General features: G+C 48.7%; 1 protein-coding gene across 2 annotated transcripts; it reads right to left on the bottom strand.

The window, feature by feature from the left end:
- Positions 1 to 5,005: 5,005 nt before the first annotated feature.
- Positions 5,006 to 21,435, bottom strand: LOC119926673 (alpha-1-microglobulin/bikunin precursor). Of its 2 annotated transcripts, none has more exons than XM_038744936.1 (10): positions 21,234 to 21,435; positions 18,539 to 18,681; positions 14,506 to 14,582; positions 12,897 to 13,010; positions 11,465 to 11,566; positions 10,542 to 10,579; positions 9,875 to 9,956; positions 8,502 to 8,669; positions 5,914 to 6,087; positions 5,006 to 5,177 (listed from the first exon to the last, which is right to left on the bottom strand). In XM_038744936.1, exons 1-10 carry the CDS (start codon positions 21,342 to 21,344, stop codon positions 5,146 to 5,148), a joined length of 1,041 nt encoding a protein of 346 aa, XP_038600864.1. In that variant the 5' UTR covers positions 21,345 to 21,435; the 3' UTR covers positions 5,006 to 5,145. The 2 variants fall into 2 exon arrangements, with proteins under 2 accessions (XP_038600864.1, XP_038600865.1); XM_038744937.1 differs by having other exon boundaries at positions 9,875 to 9,953; positions 21,234 to 21,434.
- Positions 21,436 to 23,148: the final 1,713 nt, after the last annotated feature.

Below are 23,148 nucleotides of genomic sequence, written 5' to 3'. Positions count from 1 at the left end.
TCCCACCCCTTCCCAATGTCTCCTCATGTTTGCAAACCCATGGTGGCCAGTTTGGTAATGCATTTTTATAATAATAAAAGCCCTTCAAATCCCTACTGAGAGCTCACCTCCTCCAGGAGGCCTTACCAGACTGAGCCCCCTCCTTCCTCTCCCCCTCCTCCCCCTCCCCATCCCCCCCGCCTTACCTCCTTCCCCTCCCCACAGCACCTGTATATATGTATATGTGTTTGTACGTATTTATTACTCTATTTTATTTGCCATATTTATTCTATTTATTTTATTTTGTTAATATGTTTTGTTTTGTTGTCTGTCTCCCCCTTCTAGACTGTGAGCCCGCTGTTTTGTAGGGACCGTCTCTATATGTTGCCAACTTGTACTACCCAAGCGCTTAGTACAGTGCTCTGCACACAGTAAGTGCTCAATAAATACGATTGAATGAATGAATGAATGAATCAGGGTGGGAAGGGACCATTGGGGCAGACAGGTAGGCAGGGCTGTTGGAGCATACGAGGGCCACTGCGAAGCAGCATGGCGTAGTGGATAGAGCACAGGCCTGGCAGTCAGTAGGTCATGGGTTCCAATCCTGGTTCCCCACTTGTCTGATGTGAGGCCTTGGGCAAGTCACTGAACTTCCCTGTGCCTCAGTTACCTCACAGTCCCACATTGGGCTCACAGTCTTAATTCCCATTTTACAGATGAGGGAACTGAGGCACCCAGGTCCTTCTGACTCCCAGGCCTGTGCTCTATCCACTAGGCCATGCTAGTGCAATAGAATTGGTAGGCACGATCCCTACCCTCAAGAAGTTTACAATCTGGCAGGAGTTTACATACCTTAAAATCGTTCCGACTTTTCCTCCACTCCAACTGCCACTACCACTGTAACCCTGAAGCATTGTCCCTGTGTCTGCACCCCTGCCACAGCACAGACCACCAGATTGGCAGAGAAAATAGGTGTGGTTGGAGATATGTGTTTCTCTCAGCTAGCCTGGGTCCCTGCCTGTCTTTTGGTCTCTCTGCCCATCTCTGTCTTTGTCTACTAGTCTCTACCTTTCTTTCTTTCCACCTTTTGACTCCAACTTTCAAGGCACCCCTTCATTTTGACTTCCAGGCCCTTGAATACAGCCCACTTGGTCTCTCTCCAGCACCAGCAATGGGTGCAGGGGTTCAACTGGTCACCAATTCTAGGAGAGGTAAAGAGGCCCAGGAGCAGGAGTGTAAGGGCCTGAGCTCTATGGAGACCCAGGACAATGTTCTCACTACCACTGACCCTTTGCTCATGCCCTCCCTCCTTCCTATATTCTACAGACCACCACTTTCCCCATCTTCGATGCCCTACTTTTTGCATCACGTCCAGGAACCCTTCCCTGACAAACCCTTCATCTCCCCACTCTATCCTGCCTTCCCCTGCGAAACCAATGAATTTCATTCTGTACCCCTTAAACACTTTGGTACTCACCCAACCCCTCTCCCACAGTCATGTGCATATCCACTAAGCAGAGTGGCTTAGTGGGTGGAGTTAGAAGGACCTGTGTAATAAAACTGGCTCCTCCACTTGTCTGCTGTATTACCTTGGACAAGTCACTTCACTTCTCTGGGCCCCAGTTATCTCATCTGTAAAATGAGGTAAAAAGTTCAAGTGTGGGACAGGGACTGTGTCCAACCTAATTAACTTGCATCTACCCCAGCGCTTCAAACAGTGCTTGGCACATAGTAAGTGCTTTACAAGTTCCATAATTATTATTATTAAATCCTTATACTCAGTTGCTTCCCCTTCCTGTAATTAATTTTTATGTTTATCTCCCGTTCTAGACTAAAAGCTCTGTGAAGAGCTGTGGATTTTGTCTACTAACCCAATTGGACACTCCCAAGCACTCAATCCAGTGCCCAGCACAGAGTAAGTACTCAATAAAGGCCATTGATGGATTGGCTGATCGGACTTGGTCCTGGCTCAGTTCTTGTCCCTGTTGGCTTCAGCTCCCTTGTCAATGGTCTTAGGAATCTGCATCTTGCTTCCTGCTGCAACATCAACCATAGATTTTGGGCACAGACGGGCCCAGATCAGTGAGTTGAGCAGCCGTCTGCTTCAAGGCCTCTGTAGGCAAGTGCTCTGTCAAGCCTGCCCTGCCCTGCTGGGTGATTCTGTCCAGATCATTGGCCCTCTCTGGTCCCTAGACATCTCCTATGCTCCTGAGATCCAATCCCCTAACCCTGAGTGATATCAGGGCTCCGGCGTTCAGGGTTTCTGACTGAATTCGGTTTTCCTGAGTGCCCTCTAGTCTTCTTGGCACTAGAGCTGCCTTCCTGCTGGCCTGCATCCTGCCAGGATGATTGTGACATGCTCCCCCTTCAAATCCTTAATGAAGGCACATCTCCTCCAAGAATCCTTCCCTAACTAAGCCCTCTTTAACTTTTCTTTAACTCCCTTCTGTGTCGCCCTAACTTGCTCCCTTTATTCATCTCCCCTCCTAGACCCATATCACTTATTTACATATCTGTCATTTATTTATTTATAGTAATGTCTGTCTCCCCCTCTAGATTGTAAGCTCATTGTGGACAGGGAATGTGTCTGTTATATTTTATGCAGAGTGTTTAATACAGTACTCTGCATACAGTAAGAACTCAATAAATGTGATTGGCTGGCTGGCTGAGTGACTGACTGATCAGTCAGTCAAACCCTAGAGGGTTTGGGCATATTGCAATAGAGATCACCCTCTACCTCCCTACTCATACCTGCTGAACAATTACCCCCAGGACACTGGGGAACCAGACAGTTTACCCATCACTGCATGAATGAGGCTGCTTCAGGAAGCTTTTCGTTCCCAACCCCATCCCAACTCCATCCATCACCCGCTCACCCCAACCTCCTGCACCCAATCCGACTCCAAGCCTGTTCCATTTTCTCCTCCTATCCTTCTGAACCTTGTCACCACTGTAGACCGCCCATGCCCCCCTTAACCACAACAGCAAAGCTAGGGGTGACAAAGGAGAAGGAAGTCATGGAGGAATAAGTACTCAATCAATATCATTGATTGAGGAAATTCCTCTTCTACTGAGCCCCCTCCTTTGGGAAGTGTCAAGGAAGCCTCCAAGAATAGGGTTGGCTGGACTAGGAAGGACAGAGAGAGGCCTTCTAACTCTGGTACCTGGAGAGTACTCTGCCAAGTACTCTGCACACAATAAGTGCTCAATAAGTGCCATTGATGAGGATGATGATGATGATTTGATATATCCATTTGCTTGTTATCACTCTGCTGTCTCTTCTGCTCGGCAAGTTCTCCTCTCTCATCGATGCCCATGCCCCTTTCCCCAGTACAACTCGCTTCCTGCCTCTGATGACCTTGCAAACTATTCTGATGACAAAATCGTCATCATCAAAAAAAATTCCCCCAATTCCTCCCCACCCTGCAACCTTCCCAGTTCTCTCCCACCCCTACCTTTTACCCAGTGGTCTCAAATCACAGATAACTCACCTGCTTTTAAAAGCTACCCCCTCCATCTTGAACCCCATTCCTTATCACATCTTGCACCCACTTTTCTACCATCCCTGACCACCATCTTCAGCCACCCTTTCTCTGAGGACTCCTTCCCCTTTGCTTTCAAACATGCTCCCATCTCTACTATTCTAAACAAAAGCTCTTCTCTTGACCTCACTGTACTACTCAGAGCTTGACCTATTTCCCTAATCTCTGTCCTGTCCATTTTACCAATCATAACAGACTCTGTACTCCATCAAAATTGTCTTCAACCTCTTAACTGCCTTTAACACTATGACCATCTTCCCCTCTCCTAAAAACACTGTCTACCTTTGGTTTTCCTGTCATAGTCCTCGCTTGGTTCTCCTCTTACCTCTCTGACCAATTCTCAGTGAACTTTCTCTGGCTCTTCCTCTGTCTCCCCACACCACCTATCTGTGTGGGATGCTCCTCAATACTCTGTTTCAGGTGCCCTTCTCTTGTCACTTTACCCTCATTCCTTTCCTTTCCTTTCAACCCCCTCTTTATCTTTTCTCTGCCCCACCATGTTGATGACTCCTACATACACCTCGTTAGTGTCAACCCCACTCTTTTTATACTATCTTGCATCCCTTCGTATCTCCTGGATATTTCTACATGAATGTCCTGCGAGCACTCCACGTTTAATGTGTCTGAAACTGAATTCTTCAAATTCCCTCCCAAATCCTATCCTCCTTCTAACTTTCCCATCCACTTGACTGTCCCACCATCCCCCTTGTTGGCATTATTTTTGACTCCTCCCTCTCTTTCCCCCATATTCAATCTGTAACCACTCGGGTTGTTTTTTCTTTCCGTATTTCCTGAATCTGCCACTTTCTCTCCATCTAAACTGCCACCATGTTCATCCAGACACCTTTCGTAATCTTGACTACTGCATCAGCCTCTTCACTGGTCTCCCTGTCTCCCACCTCTCCCTTCCAGAGTTGCCAGCCATCCATAAATTCATGGCCATTCCATAAAAAGAGCTAAAATTGGTTGTGTATGTCAAGCCATGGAGATATTTGGAAGTTTATGAACATGAGCTGCTGTTGCACTGGAAAAGCTGTTTGAGGAATCCATGGGGTGTCATGGTCACAGCCACGGCTGCTTTGTTGTCACCTCCTCACTTAAAGTTGTGGGTGCAGGGAGCAAGCTGTTCCTCCACTATCCAGCTCTTCCCTGGCCCACTAGGTGCCTCTGGGTCAACACCTGCTCCCTTTCTGGACTTTGGTTTTCTCTGAGGAGTGAGGATTCCCCAGTGGCCGAAGAGCTGCTGGCTCTGTTCCTGCCTCAGAGGATTCTGTCCCATGCTGCACCCCTCCCTAGGCCCCCTTCCCTGGCTCCCTGAGCCAGGAACAAGCCACCAGGTCTGATCTGTCTGACCTGGCCCCAAGCCAAATTCCCAGAGGAGAGCCTAATGCCGAGTTCACTGTGTGGGGGCCTCGCCAACAGAAGTCAGACCAGGGAGAGAGGGTTTTGGGTGTATGGCGCAAAATCAGCCCTTCAGTCCGAGGTTTCCCAGAGTGGTGTTTTATCCTGTGCCAGGGCCATCCCCGGAGAGATGCCAGCCCCCCAGAGATACCAGGCCCACTTGGAATGGGCGGTTTTCAAGGCTCACTCAGGCGAGGACTCCTGGATGTTCCCAGAGCTAAGGTCAGTTTGACAAACGCAGTAACTCCTCGTCCCCTGGAGGGAGGGAGGGCGGAAGGGAGGGAGGGAGGAAGAAAGGAAGAGAAAGAAAGAAAATGAGTCATGGGTGAGACCTGAAAACAGTGTGCCAGGTGGGAGCAGGCAGTCCTGCTTTGTGGAAGACTCATGGTACCTGGAAGTGGATAGGTTGGTCTGGTGGCCAGTTCCTGGCTAGGAGCCTCTCTGGTCCTTGGCTAGCAGGATCCCTATGGGTCCCTGGTGCTTCACTTCAGCTTGCTTCTCAGCTTCCTTCTGCATTCTGGGTATGTCCAGTTCCCATAATCCTGTCCTTCCATGAGCCCCAGATCCCCACTGTGCAGTTCATCCACAGCCCCTCCACAGGACCTGAGTCTTGTAGCCTATATCCTAGGCCTGGGCTGAGTCCTGATCTGGTCCTTGAAGTGGGAGCTTAATGGGGGACCAGCCTCATCTGAGACTCTCAGGGTTTACAGTGGAGTTTTTTTGACCTAGAACCTGCAGGGAGAGAGGGCCCAGACAGCCACTGCTCTGGACCTGGACGGACCGCAGCCTGGGAGTGTGCTGCCCGCCATGGCCAGTAGTGAGGGAAATGGGCTACTGTGGAGCTGGCCAGTGGTCATCCAGGGCTGCCTGGGCCCATAGGAGTGCTCAGCTAGTCTATACATTGCCTAGAGGCCCTTCTGGTGGGTGAAAGGTAATGAGGAGCCATTAGAGCTGGAAGTCAGGCTGAGTGGGAGCAGGTAAGGAGCCTTACCCTCGCCCGGAACCCCACAGTATTCCTTGCACTCCTTCTCTGTGTAGAACTTGTTGCCGTTGCCTTGGCATCCGCCAAAGATGAACGAGATGCACTTCCCCTGGGCAGCGTCGAAGGCCCAGAGTGGGAAGCTTCCACGGCATGGTCCAGGCTCGATGGGCAGTCGGCAGGCAGCTAGGCAGAGGAGGGTGGAGAGTGCGGAGGAGAGAATAGTGAAATTGGAGCCAAGGAGGTTCATGCCCTCACTCCAAAGTGCTGCAAGCCTGCCTCATCCCCTGGCCGGTCTGTCCTTCCTGAGGGCATCGCCTCGGGTAGCTGCATACCTCCCCAACACTAGGCCCATCATGTTGGGTCACAACATCGGGTAAACTAGTTGATTAGACTGGAGAAGGGGAAGGCATCCTGGGATGCAAGTGAGGCAGAAAAGGATCTAGGGGTCTAGTGTATGAGTCCACTCTGAAGCCTTTTGCTGTACAGAAATTAAGTCCAGGCCCAGGATGGGAAGGGGAACGGGACAGCCAATCCCACTTCCCGCAAATCTCTGAAGAGGAGCTGCTGCCACTCGGTATAACCAGAGCCTGAAGGGATTTGTATTAGACACTGGCAAGGACTTCTTAGCTGTACAGGATCTGAGGTGGTGAGAGGAACACCCAAGGGTTCTTGATGGCCCTGTGAGAGTACGCAAGGAATCTGTCTACTAATTCTTTTATACTGTGCTCTCCCATAGTGCTATGTTAGTGCTCTGCACCCAGTAAGTGCTCACTGAATACTATTGATTGATGGTTTAATTTTTAGTTCAAGATCAGCAGCTATCATTTGGAATGGGTTAGAAGGTAGGAGGATGGACCAGTTGCTCTTTTGTGGTTCTTTCCAGCTCTCAGCTTCCAACTCATGTCTGGGATGGAGGGTGGAGCAGTAAGAGCCCCGCAACACTTATTCCATATTCTTTTCCTCTATCTGAAATGTATTTTAATAATAATTATTATTATTATGGTATTTTTAAGCAATTACTATGTGCCAAGTACTATTCTAAGTGCTGGGGTAGATAAAGCTAATCAGGGTTTCCCACGTGGGGTTCACAGTCTCAATCCCCATTTTACAGATGAGGTAACTGAGGCACAGAAAATTTAAGTGACTTGCCCAAGGTCACACAGTAGGCAAGTGACTGAGCTGGGACTAGAACCCACTACCTCTGACTCCCAAGACCATGCTTTTGCCACTAGGCCATGCTGCTTCTCATTTTAATGCCTGTCTCCTCCGTAGACTGAACGCTCCTTGGGATTGGGGATCCCATCTACCAACATTACTTTATTGTACTTTTCCAAGTACTTAGTACAGTGCTCTGCACACAGTAAGCTCTCAGTAAATATTGTTGATAGATTGAGAATACAGGACTGGGGGAGGGCCTGCTTCAGTGGGTGGGAGGGAGGCAGGGAGGAGGAGAGGTGGAGAGGACTTTAAGTGGCTGGAGTTGCCTAGTCTGCCACTGAACTATCTTCTGTCCCCACTCCTGAACAGGTGAGAAAGGGTTGAGACTCAGAAAACTCATAGGCATATGTCACCTGTCTCTCTGACTGCCTGTCTATCTCCTCTCCTTGACTGTCAGCTCCTAGAAGTCAGGGATACTGTTGACTAATTCTAGTCTTGTCTTCCAAGCACTTTCAAGCACAGTGCTCTATGCAAAACAGGTGCTTGATAAATGATTTTTGATTGATTGTCTCTGCCTTCCTGTCTGCCTTTCTGTACTAATGAATTAATTTATACTCTCGTTACTACTCAAGTACATACATCTGTTCAAATAATTTACTTTGACAGGGTTAGTGTTGAAAATATTTTTATGTTTGTTTCCATTGTAGAGTGTAAGCTTCTTGTGCACAGGGAGTGTGTCACTGTTATTCTGAACTGAAGTAAACGTTGCCTGCCTCAGATTTTAAATGATTGATAGATGTCAGCCAGGGGATACGGTTCACTGTGGGTCATAAATCAGTACCTTCAACTAGGTGGAGATAGATCAGGAAGGGGCACCCAGACATATCTGTAATCCATTCAAATGCCCCAGGTGCAAATCACACTCCTGCTGCATATGCTTCTGTACTACCCAGGTGCCTAGTACAGTGTACTGCCCCAAGTGAGCCTTCAATCAAGGCTATTATTACTATTAAGAAGCAGCATTGACTAGTGGATAGAGCATGGGCTTGGGAGTCATAAGGACCTGGGTTCTAATCCTGGCTTGGCCACTTGTCTGCTGTGTGACTTTGGGCTAGTCATTTCACTTCTCTAAGCCACAGTTACCTCATCTGTAAAATGGGGTTTAAGACTGTGAGCCCCATGTGGAATAGGAACTGTGTCCAACCTGATTAGGTTGTATCTACCCCAGCACCTAGAACAGTGCTTGTTGCAGAGTCAATGCCAAACAAATATTATTATTATCATTATTCCTTCATGCTTGCCTTTCTCAATCTGTCTACTATACTCAGCCTGCCTGACTGCCTTCCTGCCTGTCTATCTTGCTGGTCCCTCCCTCCACCCCACCAAGCCTTACCGCTGTCCACCCCTCCCTTCCTCCAGCTGTTCACCCCTCACTGTACCCTCTGTCCGGCAGGTCTGAAGACAGGCCTTTTCAGATTTGAAGTTGTTCCCATTGCCCAGGCAACCTCCATAGTTAAAGGTCTCGCAGGCCATGGAGGAGCTGTTATAGAAGAACCTTGTCTTCAGACCCAGGCAGGGTCCCTCGTCTTGCTTCAGGTGGCAGAAATCTGAGGAGAAAGAAACATGGTGTGAGAGGCTGAAGTCAGATCCATGTCTTCAGAGCTCCCCCTGTGCCTGCTTCTTCTGACACCTCTACCACGTGGCCTAGTAGAAAAATCACAGGTATGGGCATAAGGGGATCTGGGTTTTAAGCCCAACTGTGCCTCTTGTCTGCTGTGTGACCTTAGGCAAGTCACTAAATTTCTCTGTATTTCAGTTTCCTAATCTGTTAAATGGGGGTGAAAGTTTTGTGCTTCCTCCCCCTTTGACTGTGAGCCCCATGTGGGACAGGGACTGTGTTTGACCTGATTATCATAGTCCAGTGCCTGTCACATAGTAAAAGCTTAACAAATACTATTACAAAAATACCACATTTATGATTTTTACTAGTAGTAGCAGCAGCTCCTTAGTAGTAATTGTACTTTTTAACCACTTACTATTTGTCCTGTACTGTACTAAGCACTGGGATAGATTCAAGATTACCAGGTCAGGCACAGTAGGAGGGAGAATAGGCATTTGACTACCCGTTTTATGTTCCTCTCAGGGTCACACCTGAAGAGTTTCTAGTACTCTACCAGTCTTGACTATGGGAGGGAGAGTCAAGCAGAGGCCTACCCATTCCTAGCTTGGCCAGTGGCAGGTGAGTGGAAGGCATTCTGCTACAAGTCAAAACTCACCTGTGCTGGGCAGCAGCAGCATGGGAGAGAGTCAAGGGTGGAGACGGAAATTTACAGCACAGAAGTAGGCAATGGTAAACCATTTCCATATTTTTACCAAGAAAACTCTCTGGATCCATTACCAGAATGATTGCAGATGGAGGTGGGGCATTCAAGAAGAGATGTGTCCATGGTGTCGTTATGGGTCAGAGACGACTTGATGGCATAAGACAAGACCCATTTTACAGATGAGAAAATTGAGGCCCAGAAAAGTGAAATGACTCACCCAAGGTCTGGTGGGTGACCTGGGAAAGTTGTTCCACCTTTCTGGGCTCCAGTTCTCTCAGCTGGGAACCGGGAATTCTAATCCTAATGCTCTTAGGTTCTCTGGCACCCTGGAAGCCTGGCAAGGGGCATAGCCAGGAGATTAGAATGAGATATTCCTAGAGGCTATCATGGGTCAATTCCAGGAGGTTAGCACAGGACAATCCCAGGAAGCTAGCACAGGACAGTCCCGGGAGGCTACCATGGGACATTCCTGGGTAGAATCACCTTACCTTCTTTTTTACTGGTAATTGCTGACAACGGGCCACCTCCAGAAGCCTCCTCCGGGGCTAGGGCTGCCCGGCGGGTTCTCTGCTGACACCAAAGAGGAAAGAACCCCCTTCTTCAAAGAGCCCCCTTCCCCCTTCCCCTTTCCCAGGCCCTCCCTTTCCACCACCCACCTTATGCTGCCCAGCCCCCCAATTCTCACCTCTCTTCCCCCTCCAACCAGATAGGGAGCCTGATAGCACAAAACCCCCTGGACTTTGGGACTGTAATCTCCTGGAGCACAGGGCCTAGATCTGCTCTACCCTCTTTACTTCAGGTCTGGCCTGCCTGGGAGCAGAATAAGGAGAGCTGGCAGCTTGAGTAGCCCCTGTATTCTCCCCAGGCTACCTCTAGCCTGAGGGAGGGAGCTAGTGATGGGTCCTGCATAGTCTCCATGCCAATGGCTAGAGAGCTGTGCCTGCCCAGGTGGGTACTGTGGCATTATCAGGTTTTCGGGGGACAGGAGTCCTGTAATAGGCCAGATCTGAAATCCAGGGGGATGCAGGGGCTGAGGAGCTTTGGCTTAGCTCTCTGAGGGGTGAGTCAAGGTCTGTGACATGTGCTGTACCAAGCGCCTGCCCTGGAGATGGGGGAGAGGGGGCAGATCTGGGGGCCCCTTACTCAGTCACTCACCTGAGACTCAGGCTCTGTTTCCCCAGGAACACAGTCACCTGGGCAAGGGGCAAGAAAGGGATGGGGTGAGAGGCTGGCCATGTAAGAGATGTCCAGGAGGCTTGGGCCATGAAGTGTTTCCAAGCCACAGGGGGCCATGACAAAGCCCTCAGGCAGCCTGTTATTGGCTCAGCTTACGTTTTAGGGTTCTGCCGATCCTGCTGTCCGTTGGGGCCAGAAGAACATGGCGGAGGTGTCAAAGAGCCGGAAATAGTGGCATGGAGGACAGGAAGAGGCACATCTTATGCTACTCACTCTGTTCCCTCCTCCTTTTCTTTCTTCTTCTCCTTCCCCTACTTATCCTCTTCTTCCTTATCCTTTTTCCCTTTCCTTCCTCTTCTGTCTTCTTCTCCTCCTCCTTTTCTTCCTCCTTCTTTATCTCTTTCTCCTCCTCTTCCCCTATTATCTTCTCCCTCCTCTCCCACGATGCCTCCTTTTGCCCAGTGACCAAAACTGTATGAACACAAATGCTTACACTTTGCGCTCCAACCTGCCCTGCCAGAGTGTGGCTACACAGAGTGATCAGCAGCGGGGAGGAAATATCCACAAACTGACCCACCCCTGTAGATTTGCAGCCCTGCCCTGGCTCGGCTCCACGACCTCCCAGCCGTTTCCTATTATAAACCCCTCCTCCCTTTCATCGACCACCCCCGAGCCAACTTCTGGCCTCCGCTGAGCAATAGCTTGTCTTTTTCCATCTCCTTCTAGTCTGGTATACTGCTCTGTAGATTTTTGTTTGCAACTATCTCACTGGCTGGTTCTGCTGTGCGTTCAGGCTGCTTTCTCCCACCTCAGCCCCAGTCCTGGGACCCTGAAGTTCAGGCCTGCCTCATTAGATAGAAGGAAGGGGTGAAGCAACCTGGGATGGCAGATGGCCCTGGTACCTTTGCTGATGGAGGTAAAGATTGAGTCCTCAGGGATGCCCAGCTCCAGGGCGAACTGCCGGAACTCCTCCAGGAGGCTCTCACGCAGCTCTGGCTGCCGACCTAGGAGTAGAAAACCAAGAAGTAGAGTCAGCATGGACCTCCTCTGGCTCTCTTGGCTATTTCTTTCCTCCTGGCCCTCAGAACTATTTGAGCCCAGGCCTCTTGACTCCAGTCCTGTTCTCTTTCCCCTAGCTTCTCTGCTTCTCTAGGTCAGTAAAGGGGAATGGCAGTAAAGGTACTTATTGAATACCCACCAGGTGCAATAGTAGAGACCCCCTCCAGGCATGGCATATAGCTCCTTGCCTGCCCTGCACCCTCAGACCAAGCTCCCAGATCCTCCTGCCCCAGCCCACTATATAGTCTCCTTACCTGGCTCAATCTTCATGGACTGAGCAGCAATGTTGCAGGTCGAAACAGGGAATTAATCAGTCATATTTATTGAGCACTTAACTGTGTGCAGAGGACTATACTAAGTACTTAGGAGAATATAGTATAGCAAATTCGGTAGACATGTTCCTTGACTACAACAAGCTTACAGTCTAGATGTGGAGACAGACATTAATATAAATAAATTAAATATGGTTATGCATGTAAGTGCTGTGGGTCTGAGGGAGGGGTAAAAGAAGGGTGCAAATCTAAATGCAAGGGTGACTCAGAAGGGAGTAGGAGAAAAGGAAATGGGGTCTTAGGGAAGGCCTTTTGAAGGAGAAGTGCTTTTAATAAGATTTGAAGGTTGGGAGAGTGGTTGTCACATATGAAGAGGGAGCATGTTCCATGCCAGAGGCGGGACATGGGCGAGAGGTAGGCAGTAAGATAGAAGAGATTGAGATACAGTGAGTAGGTTTGGCTTTAGAGGAGTAAAGTGTGTGGGCTGGGTTTTAGTAGGAAATCAGGGAGGTAAGATAAGAGGGGGCAAAGTGATTGAATGATTTAAAGCCTATGCTAAGGAATTTCTGTTGGATGTGGAGGTGGATGGGCAACCACTGGAGGTTCTCAAGGATTGGGGAAATATGGAGTGGCAAAGGAGATAGTTTGGGTGGGTTTGAGGTAAGAACGAGTGGGTGATCTGCTGGGCATAATGTTGAACGCTTGTAGGGGTGTGAACTATTCTGACCCAAGGTATCATAGTTGCTCAGTTTCTTATATCCTAATGCCAGTCTGAGGTGCCCTCAGCTGGGGCTCACCTCCAGACCGTTCCTGCCCAAGGGAGTCAGTCAGCCTGCCGCCTCCTATCCTGAGGCCCAAATGCTTGTTTTCCAGGTGGCCTCTCAAGGAATTCCTCTTGGTCCCCAGCCCCAAAGCTTGGGATCATTTCCCAAATCAGCAGGTCTGACTCAGACTCTAAGGGGATGGGGGGAAAGTAAGGGGAAGGGAAGCAGTGGCTTCTTACCATACAGCTTTACTGTGGTGGATGGTCCGAAGCGGCCAGTTTTCTTGTTCAGGAAGATGGCGTATTCATTGTAATTGGTGCGCACCACATAGGACTGGATGGTCTTGTTCCACCCTGCACCGGAGACACACTTCTGGAGCCCAAGGTAGCCGCCTTCGAATCTGCCTTTGCTTTACCTGAGCCTCCAATCAGGCATAGCCCTTTATCTCTGGGTCAGATCCTCTCAACTCCGAGCCTAGTCCCAGCCCAGTGCTCTCCCTGGTTCCACAGGGTGATCAGAGGTCAGACTGCAAGGTCAATTGACGATCTCTGGCCCAGAGGAATCCTTAAAGATAATTTAATTTGGGTTTATGCTTTCATGACCTGTCCTTCCTCCCCATGTTGGGGTAGGAAGGCAAACACCAAGGATACCAGAGCCAAGACAGCATACCTGGATGTAGAGAGGAGACAGCTCAGAGCCAGGATGGGTGATGCCAGTGGAACCAGCAATGCCAGTAGTAGGATGGGTATCTAGAAATAGCATCTTTGATTTCCCAGGGTGACCCACACAAGGACTTACTGAGCCCCATAGACAGCTCCCCCAGAGAATTCTAGAGCCGAAGTGGGGTTTGCAAACATATCATCTTTTTATTCTTAGAGATTTGCTGCAGGAAGCCTGATCCAATTTGCCTTGGCTCTTAAGGGCTTGAAAAAGGAAGGAGGAGTCCTACAGGAACTTGGATAGTAATAATGACAATAATGTTAATGATAGAGTATGTGTCAAGTGTTTACTCAGTTCCAAACACTGTACTAAGCACTGGGGTAGATATAAGATAACCAGATTGGGCCCAAAGATACAAGAGAATCATGTTGGAAAGAATCCCTGTCTGACAGAGGTTTCTAGTCTAAGTAGAAGGGAGAGTAGGTGTTAAATCCCCATTTTACAGGTGGGCAAACTGAGACACAGAATTTAAGTGACTTCCCCAAGGTCACACAGAGGATAAGTGGCAAAGCCAGAATTTGAACCCTGGGCTTCTGACCTGTAGGCCATTGCTCTCTCCATTAGGTCATGCCGAGGCCAGAAAGACAGAAGCAACCACACCACCTGCCACATTCCATTCATGTAAAGCTGTGTCGCTGGGTTCGTTCCCCTCTCCCGATTGCTGCCCATCAGGCTGGTAGGTCTGAAGCAGTGGTCTCTCACCGGGCCCCCTGCTCTGTCATGTTATTTGAGACTGGGTTTTACTGTGCTTTTTTGTTGTTTATTCTAACTCTCATGATTATGTGTGCTCCCTTCACTTTACAGCTGCTGCCTGGGTGCTGGTAGTAGCAGTAGTAGTTGAGTACTAGTGGTGGTGGTGGTAGTAGTAGTAGTAGTAGTAGTAGTAGTAAAGGCAGTAATAGTAGTGGTAGTATTAATGTTAGTAATAATATTTATTGACCACTTACTGTGTGCAAAGCATTGTACTAAACCCTATTCTAAGGTGAGAACTATACAGGGTCCCTGGCCCTTAGGACTCACAATCAAAAGTGGGAAAGAGTGGAAAAGACACATAAAGGGATAATAAAACAACCAAATGTAAAATGAACAGAAAAGACAAAGATGGGCTGTCCTGTTGCTATCACTTACTGGGGTTCTGGTAGAGGAACTTTCCATTTATGTCGGTTTTTTCATATACTCCAGAGACCTGCTCGCAGATACCTTTCCTAGAGACCAAAAAAGAAGAGAGATGGTCAAATTGTGGCTGCTCGATACTAAAAAAATCTAAATGCCTGTGACTCCCCTTGGAGAGAGAGCTGAGTGTGTTCCTGGGGGTGGGGCCTCCAGGGCAAGGGCAGGGATTGCATAGGAGGAAGGGGGAGCAGTTTTCAAAATTTTTGAAGAAGAGTTGTTCATTCATTCAGTCAGTCATATTTACTGAGCACTTACTGTGTGCAGAGCACTGTACTAAGCCCTTGGGAAGTACAAGTTGGCAACATATAGAGATGGTCCCTACCCAACAACGGGCTCACAGTCTAGAAGGGGGAGACAGACAACAAAACAAAACATGTAGGCAGGTGTCAAGTCATCAGAACAAATAGAATTAAAGCTAAATGCACATCATTAACAAAATAAATAGAATAGTAAATATGTACAAGTAAAATAAATAGAGTGATAAATCTGTACAAATGTATCTACAGGTGCTGTGGGGAGGGGAAGGAGGTAGGACGGGGGATGGGGAGGAGGAGAGAAAAAGGGGGCTCAGTTTGGGAAGGCCTTTTGGAGGAGGTGAGCTCTCAGTAGGGCTTTGAAGGGAGGAAGAGAGCTAGCTTGGCAGATGTGTGGAGGGAGGGCATTCCAGGCCATGGGGAGAACGTGGGCCGGGGGTCAACGGCGGGACAGGCGAGAACGAGGTACAGTGAGGAGGTTAGCAGCAGTTGTTCCCAGTGGGAGCCCCCTTCCCCGGGGGCTGTATTCTGAGAAAGGGCAGAAGCCAAGCCAAGGGAAGCCAGTTTTTGAGAGCAAAAAGAGAGTGACTTTTCCATCCCACAGTAAACAGTTTACATGTTTATGGAAACAAATTCCCAAATGGCATGATGGGTTAGGGGTTGGGACCCCATGGCTGTGATTCTCCCACTGTGAGAGCTCTGTGAAGAACACCCTAAAGGGACAAGCAGCTGGGAAATCTGTCCCTCCCCATCCTTGCTCACCATCAGTGCAGCTTGGTTATAATAATGATAGTAATGATAATGACTGTGGTATTTGTTAAGAGCTTCCTATGTGCCAGGCACTGTACTAAGCACTGGGGGCCATACATGCAAATCAGTTCGGACCACAGTCCCTGTCCAACGTGAGGCTCACGGTCTCAATCCCCATTTTACAGATGAGGTAACTGAGGCCCAGAGAAGTGAAGTGACTTGGCCGAGATCCCACAGCAGACAAGTGGTGGAGCTGGGATTAGAACTCCTGACCTTCTGACACCTAGACCCGTGCTCTCTCCACTACACCATGCAGCTTCAGGGTGGGTGATGGGAAGGAGGGGCCTATCCAGCCATTAGACCACTGGACAAGTTATTGCAGGTAGCCAAGGATTGCAGTTATGCAGTGCAACTCTTATCCTTGTGTTTATTGAATTGCTGTTGTTGAATTGTATTCTCTTCCTATTAGTTGGTCCTCTCCCACAACTCTCCTGCAACTAGGGAATAAGAAATTGTTTTTGAATGTCTTTATGCCATTTCCCTTATGGTAATAATAATAATAATGGTATTTGTTAAGCGCTTACTATGTGCAAAGCACTGTTCTAAGCGCTGGGGAGGTTACAAGGTGATGAGGTTGTCCCATGGGGGGCTCACAGTTTTAATCCCCATTTTACAGATGAGGTAACTGAGGCACAGAGAAGTTAAGTGACTTGCCCGAAGTCACACAACTGACAGTTGGCGGAGCCAGGATTTGAACCCATGACCTCTGACTCCAAAACCTGTGCTCTTTCCATTGAGCCACGCAGCTTCTTGGACAATGTACCCTGCACATTGTCAGCACTTTGATAAATGCCATTAATCATTCAATCAGTCAAACATATTTCATGAGCGCTTACTGTGTAGACCACTCTACAAAACGCGTGGGAGAGTGCAATGCAGCTTAGTTGGTAGACACGTTGCCTGCTCATAAGGAGCGTACACTCTATCAGGAGGATGGACATTAAAATAAATTATGGGTATGTGCCTAACTGCGGAGGGGAGAGGGCAGGGTGAAAATCAAGTGGTTAAAGTGCTGTCCAGATTATTTTTCTACAGAAACATTCTGGGCATGTCACCCCCACTTCTCAAAATTCTCCTATGGTTGCCTATCAACCTCTGTATCAAGCAAAAACTCCTCACTACTGGCTTCAAAGCTCTTCATCACCTTGCCCCCTCCTACCTCACCTCCCTTCTCTCTTTCTCCAGCCCAGCCCACGCACTCTGCTCCTCTGACACTAACCTTCTCACTGTACCTCAAACTTGCCTGTCCCATTGTCAACCCCTGGCCCACGTCCTACTTCTGGCCTAGAACGCCCTCTCTCCTCAAATCCGCCAAAGATGAGTTACAGATGAGGTAACTGGGGCACAGAGAAGTAAAGTGACTTGCCCAAGGTCACACAGAAGACAAGTGGCAGAGCTGGGATTAGAATGCCACATTGCTTCTAGTGGCTAGAGCATGGGCCTGGGAGTCAGAAGGACCTGGGTTAATCCTGACTCTGCCACTTGTTTGCTGTGTGACCTTGGGCAAGCCAATTAATTTCCTGAGCCTCATTTACCTCTATCTATAAAATGGGGATTAAGACTATACATCCTATGTGGGATGGGGACTGAGTCCAACTTGATTACCTTGTATCTACCCCTTAGTACAGTGCCTGGACTATAGTAAGTGCTTAACAAATGCCATAAAAAAGTAAGGATTTGAAGATGGGGAGAATGGTCATCTGTTGAGTATGGGGGGGGGTGGATTTCCAGGCCAGAGGGAGGACATGGACGTGGGGGTCGGTGGTGAGACAGAAGAGATCAAGGCACTGTGAAAAGATTAGCGAAGTAAAATGGGCAGGCTGGGGTATAGTAGGAAATTGGGGAGGTAAGATGGGAGGGATCAAGCTAATTGAATGGTTTAAAGCTGATGGTACTTGAGGAAAGGGTAAATATATGGTCTGGAAGTTTCTGTAGAAAAATGATCTGGGTAGCGGAGTGAGGTATGGACAGGAAAGGGGAGAGAGAGGAGGCAGGGAGGCCAGTGAAGAGACTGATGCAGCAGTATTTAAGGCAGTAGAAGACAAGTGGCAGAGCCAGATTAGAATTTAGGTCCTCTGACTCCCAGGACTGTGCTCTATACACTAGACTTCGCGTTGTTTCTCCAGTCTCTCCCTTCCAGTAGGTGGTATGGCCCTGGAAAGCAGGGATCGTGCCAATTCTTTTGTGGGGACACACCCAGAGCTTAGCTCAGGGCTCTGCACTTGGGAATGCTTTAGCAAAGACTTGTAAATAATAATAATTGTTGTATTTGTTAAGCGCTTACCATGTGTCAGGTACCGTCTAAGTGCTGTGGTGGATACAAGAAAATCAGGTTGGACAGAGTCCCTGCCCAGTCTTAATCCCCATTTTACAGATAAGGTAAATGAGGCTGAGGCACAGAGAAGTTAAATGACTTGCCCAAGGTCACACAGCAGACAGGTGGCAAAGCCAGAATTAGAACCCATGTCCTTCTGACTCCCAGGCCCATGCTCTATCCAATAGACAATGCTGCTTCTCGACCTACTTGTAGCCCAGTAGGTGATGCTTTTACCAATCAACCTTATTGTATTGTACTCTCCTAAGTGCTTAGCACAGTGCTCTGCACACAGTAAGTGCTCAATAAATAGATTGGTTGATCGAATGATTCCCTGCCTTACCCTTTGGTCTGGAAATTGCACCCATGAGGAGAAGAATCTCTGTTCCATCCTCCAGCCCCTGGTAGTTTTTCTGGACTGGGCCAAGGGCTCAGTGATTCCAGCTGGGGGTTGGTTTGGGTTGAATGAGGGCAGACATCCAGGGGCAGGGGGCAGAGAAAATAGGGTAGTTGATAAGGGCTTGGTTGGTGTTGATGGGGCAAGGACAGAGCGAGTGGAGCTGTGGACTAGAGACTTAGGGGTGGGTGGCCAGAGGAACGGTGTCCTTACCTGAATCTGGTGCTGATGGAGCTGATCTGGTGGCCAGTCTCCCCTTCACCAAGCACTAAAGTGCCCATGCGGAGTCTGTCCTTGAACTTCTTCAACCACTTGCAGGTGGAGCCTATTGCCACTTCATACCATTTGCCATAGATCTGGGGCACAAAATCACGGTTTACTTCTGCAGGTTGGCAGGGGTTTCGTAACCAGGGCCATAGCAGAGTGGTGAGCCATAGGGTCGTTGGTTCATGTTCTTCCATCCTGGACATACAGAACCTTCTCTGGGGCTACCCCTTTGCTCCATCTTGCCCCATTCCCCTCCTTTGCCCTTCTGCCAGCCCAGGGTACCAGCTTTTGCTGTGGCTGACTGGATCCTGCTCCTTCTAATAATAATAATAATAATAATAATGGCATTTATTAAGCACTTACTATGTGCAAAGCACTGTTCTAAGCGCTGGGGAGGTTACAAGGTGATCAGGTTGTCCCACGTGGGGTTCACAGTCTTAATCCCCATTTTACAGATGAGGGAACTGAGGCACAGAGAAGTGAAGTGACTTGCCCAAAGTCACACAGCTGACAATTGGTGGAGCTGGGATTTGAACCCATGACCTCTGACTCCAAAGCCCGGGCTCTTTCCACTGAGCCACGCTGCTTTTCTTCTTCTGGCATCACTGGTCTGGGAACACTTGTCTAGGAGCATCTCTGCCCTCAAGGCACCCTAATGTGGTGACATTGGCACCCCAAGCACAAATCATGCTCTTCCAGCACTCGCTCTGCCCTTGACCCACCCCCCATCTATCAGCTTCCAGGCTAGTGAGGAAGGATCGAAGCAGGATCCCTGGGATGCCCTCAGCAAACTGGGAGACCAAAGACTCCAGGAACCGTATTTACTGGGAAGCACCCTATTCCTCTGGCTAGGGCACCCTCAGAGTTGGAGCCAGTGGGCTCTGGCCCTGCAGAGCCCACCCATGGAGAGGCAGTGGTTAGCTTGATCTGAAACCAGCTCTGACCCCTTTCTCTGCTTCCACCTTGAAGGATCCTCCCCAAACCCTCTCTGCTTCCCTTTTCTCTGGCCATTTGGCTCTCACACTTCCCATAGGTTCCAGCCCACCATTCTGAGCAGTCTGTCAGTCAGTCAGTTGTATTAATTGGGCACTTACTGTGTTCAGAGTACTGTACTAAGCACTTGGAAGAGTACAGTATAACAATATAACAAACACATTCCCTGCCCACAATAAACTTACAGCACAGAGGGGAGACAGTAATTTAAATAAATGAATTATGGATATGTACATAAGTACAGAGGGGCTGGGAGAGGGATGAATAAAGGGAGCAAGTCAGGTCGATACAGAAGGGAGTGGGAGAAGAGGAAAGGAGAGCTTAGTCAGGGAAGGCCTCTTGGAGGAGAGGTACCTTCAGTAAGACTTTGAGATTGGAGACAGTAATTGTCTTCTGGATAAGAAGAGGGAGAGGGTGGATATGAAGAGGGAGGATGTGCCAGGCCAGAAGCAGGACATGGGCGAGAAGTTGGTGGTGAGATAGATAAGATCAAGGTTCAGTGAGAAGATTAGTATTAGAGGAGTGAAGTGTGCGGGCTGGATTGTAGTAGGAGAGGCTGGGTGTAGTAGGAGCAATCCAATGCCAGCTGTTTTGCCAACTCCAATTCTTGGATTTTGTGCAAAACTACCAACCACCTCAGAGCCCCAGTATGGCCAACTTGAGCCAAGATGCCCTCCAACCACCCCCCAATTCTGCCAGTGCCTGTGCGACCTTGTCTTCCCAGCCTGATCTTCCCGGCCTGTCACCCCAGGTCACCACCAAGGGAGCACAGGTCTGCTACGAGCTCTCCTCAACCTATGTGGGCATACAGACTCCATCCATCTCCCTTCAACTTGCCCTGGCAGCTCAGAATTACCACCCTGGGTCCATCAGACTGCAGATCAGCAGCTTCCTCACTGTAGAGCCATAGTCAATCAGTCAACTGTATTTATTGAGCACTTACTGTGTAGAGAGCACTGTACAAAACTCTAAGGAGAGTACAATAGAGCAGTGAACTGGCACATTGCTTGCCCACAACAAGCTTATAGTCTAAAAGGCATAGGCAACTTCCTCCTCTGCTCCAGGCCTCAGTTTTCCCTTCTGGGGATCGGGGATGGTAACCCTTCTCCCTCCCTGCCTTATTTCCCAGCAGTGGGGCCTATGGGAAAGAGCATGGACTGTGAGTCAGAGGACCTGGGCCCTAATCCTGGCTCTGCCAGTTGCCTGCTATGTGACCCTGGGCAAATCATTTAACTTCTCTGTGCCTCAGTTTCCTCAACTTTAAAATGGGGATTCAAAACCTGTTCTCCCTCCCACTTAGACTCCGAGCCCCATGTGGGACAGTGACTGTGTCCAATCTGATTAATTTTTTTTTACCCCAGCATTTAGAAAAGTGCTTCACATATAGGAAGCTCTTAAGAAGTAGCATAATTATTAAAATACACGTGGAAAATCTCATTGCATTTCTACAAGGATTTATGTAAAATGCTGATGCCATGCCATTATTTTTATGGCATGTGGTCATTCTTGCTTTAAGGGTTGCGGCAGTGAACACACTTCACAGCTCATTTCAATGCCCCTAATTAACACTGTAGACCCAGGTTGTGCCTGGGCTGGGTCTATGCCCCCTCCCCACTACCCCACCCTGAGAATTCCCCAGAACAATTACCCCAGCGGTATTGAAATTCTCCTGCACTTGGATAGCATCCTGGTCTTCAGTGGAAATGCCTCTGGCTGCTGTCAGCAGGAGTAGAGAGAGGAGAAAGTTTTTAGGGAGCATCCTGGCTCTCCAGACAGATCTGGCCGCTCAGTGTCTGGGGCCTGGCTCAATCCAGCAGGATCTCCGTTTTTCTCCCTGGCAGGAAGTGAAGCCCAGACTGGTGGAGGGCCCTGCTGATATAATCCACTGGCTGACGACAAGGAGGGGCTGGGTTAATTTGAGTCCAAAGTGGAAATCAGTCAGAGTCAGAGGTCAGTATTGATCAATTCCATCCCCCAAAGCTGCTTCTGGGAAAAGGACCTTCATGAGAGTTGGCTCTTGGCTGCGGGGAGGGTAAAATACAAACAATCTACTTCTGTAGGGAACAGACTTAGGGGCTTCTCCCAAAAGGAAAAAGGATATTCAGAGACCATGTAATAAAAAGGAAAGGAAGCAGCATGGCCTAGTGGAAAGAGCCCAGGCCTAGGAGTCAGGGTACTTGGGTTCTAATCTCAGCTCCGCCACTTGCCCGCTGTGTGATGTTGAGCACATCACTAAACTTCTCTGGGCCTCAGTTTCCTCATCTTACAATGAGGATACATACCATCTTCCTCCTACATAGACTGTGAGCCTCAAATGGAACAGGGACTGTGTCTGACCTGCTTATCCAATATCTACCCCAGGACTTAGAATAGACCATGGCAAATATTAAGCACTTAAATATTATCATCATAATCATTATTTTTATTATTATTATCATCATTATTATTATTGTCAGCCTAATAGGACTAATGAATTGACACCTTATCATGGTAGGAGAGTTTGCATATGCTCATGAAGCTTAGATCTATGCCATATAGAGCTACCCATAATGGTAGGGTGTAAGTTGAGCATCAGATAAAGTCGATTCACTTGTGCTGGGCAGCAGCGGCATGGGAAAGAGTCAAAGGAGGATGATCAAGTGATCAAAGTGTTGATCAAAGACAACGGCAGAGATTCAAGTTTTTACTGCGTGAAGAAAGGCAATGGTAAACCATTTCCGTATCTTTACCTAGAAAACTCTATGGATATACGTACCAGAATGACTTTATGTCAGAAGATGAGACGTTCTGAAGATGGTGTGTCCAAGGAGTCACTATGGGTCGGAAACAACTCGACAGCATTTGAAGAAGAAGAATGGCACTAGCCAAGAGGACCGCGCCAGAAGGACCCAGGGACAGAGCCTGGGGAAGCATCCCCTGACTTGATGTGCTGCACCCAATGTAATGTGAGCTAAATCAGTCAATCAATCAATAGTATTTATTGAGAGCTTCCTGGGTGCAGAGCATTGTCCTAAGCACTTGGGAGTGTCCAATATAACATACACCTGCCATACAATGAGCTTACAGTCTAGAGGGAAACACTGTTGGGTGTGATCCTAGTGCCAGGCCCATACAGGACCACCACTGTCAAGGAAAACAGGCCCGGTTCCCAAGGCTCACGAGGGTGCCCAGTTCCTGCTTCATCAAGCCACTCAGACAATGGCTCCAGAAAGCTATTGGGTTTGTGCTATTTTACTGGGTTGTGACCCCAATGATAGGATGGGCACCTGAGCCCTCCCACCAAGACCCAACACACCACCACTGTTGCATGGGTGCAAGTGGCTGTGTCCATTCAGGATGCACAAACCCAGGAGTGTCCCAGGGATCTGGGCAGAGCTCGAGCCAAGTGTAAGGAACCCACCTTTCTTGCCGAAAAGGTTGATGGTTACCCATGCCCTCTGAAAGTGTGAGGGATTGTGCTTGTTTTGGTGGTGAAGCATAGAGACATTAGTTTCTGATGTTCTTCCCCAGTGAATCCAGGTTTCATTGGATCCCGTTGGCAGGGCAGAGATTCTCTTTGTCTG

Source organism: Tachyglossus aculeatus, chromosome 4 (assembly GCF_015852505.1).
Source record: "Tachyglossus aculeatus isolate mTacAcu1 chromosome 4, mTacAcu1.pri, whole genome shotgun sequence".
Classification (NCBI taxonomy): domain Eukaryota; kingdom Metazoa; phylum Chordata; class Mammalia; order Monotremata; family Tachyglossidae; genus Tachyglossus; species Tachyglossus aculeatus.
Note: the sequence above shows the minus strand (reverse complement) of the source record. Positions and strands in the feature narration are given on the sequence as shown.

What these genes read in the sequence shown, in the direction of transcription:
- LOC119926673 (XM_038744936.1), bottom strand. Translation starts at nt 21,344, where the DNA reads ATGCTCCCTAAAAACTTTCTCCTCTCTCTACTCCTGCTGACAGCAGCC. An exon ending in TCCATCAGCACCAGATTCAG is followed by an intron (nt 14,583 to 18,538) that starts GTAAGGACACCG and finishes TTTGGTCTCTAG; the next exon opens with GAAAGGTATCTGCGAGCAGG. An exon ending in GTTCCTCTACCAGAACCCCA is followed by an intron (nt 13,011 to 14,505) that starts GTAAGTGATAGC and finishes TCTCCGGTGCAG; the next exon opens with GGTGGAACAAGACCATCCAG.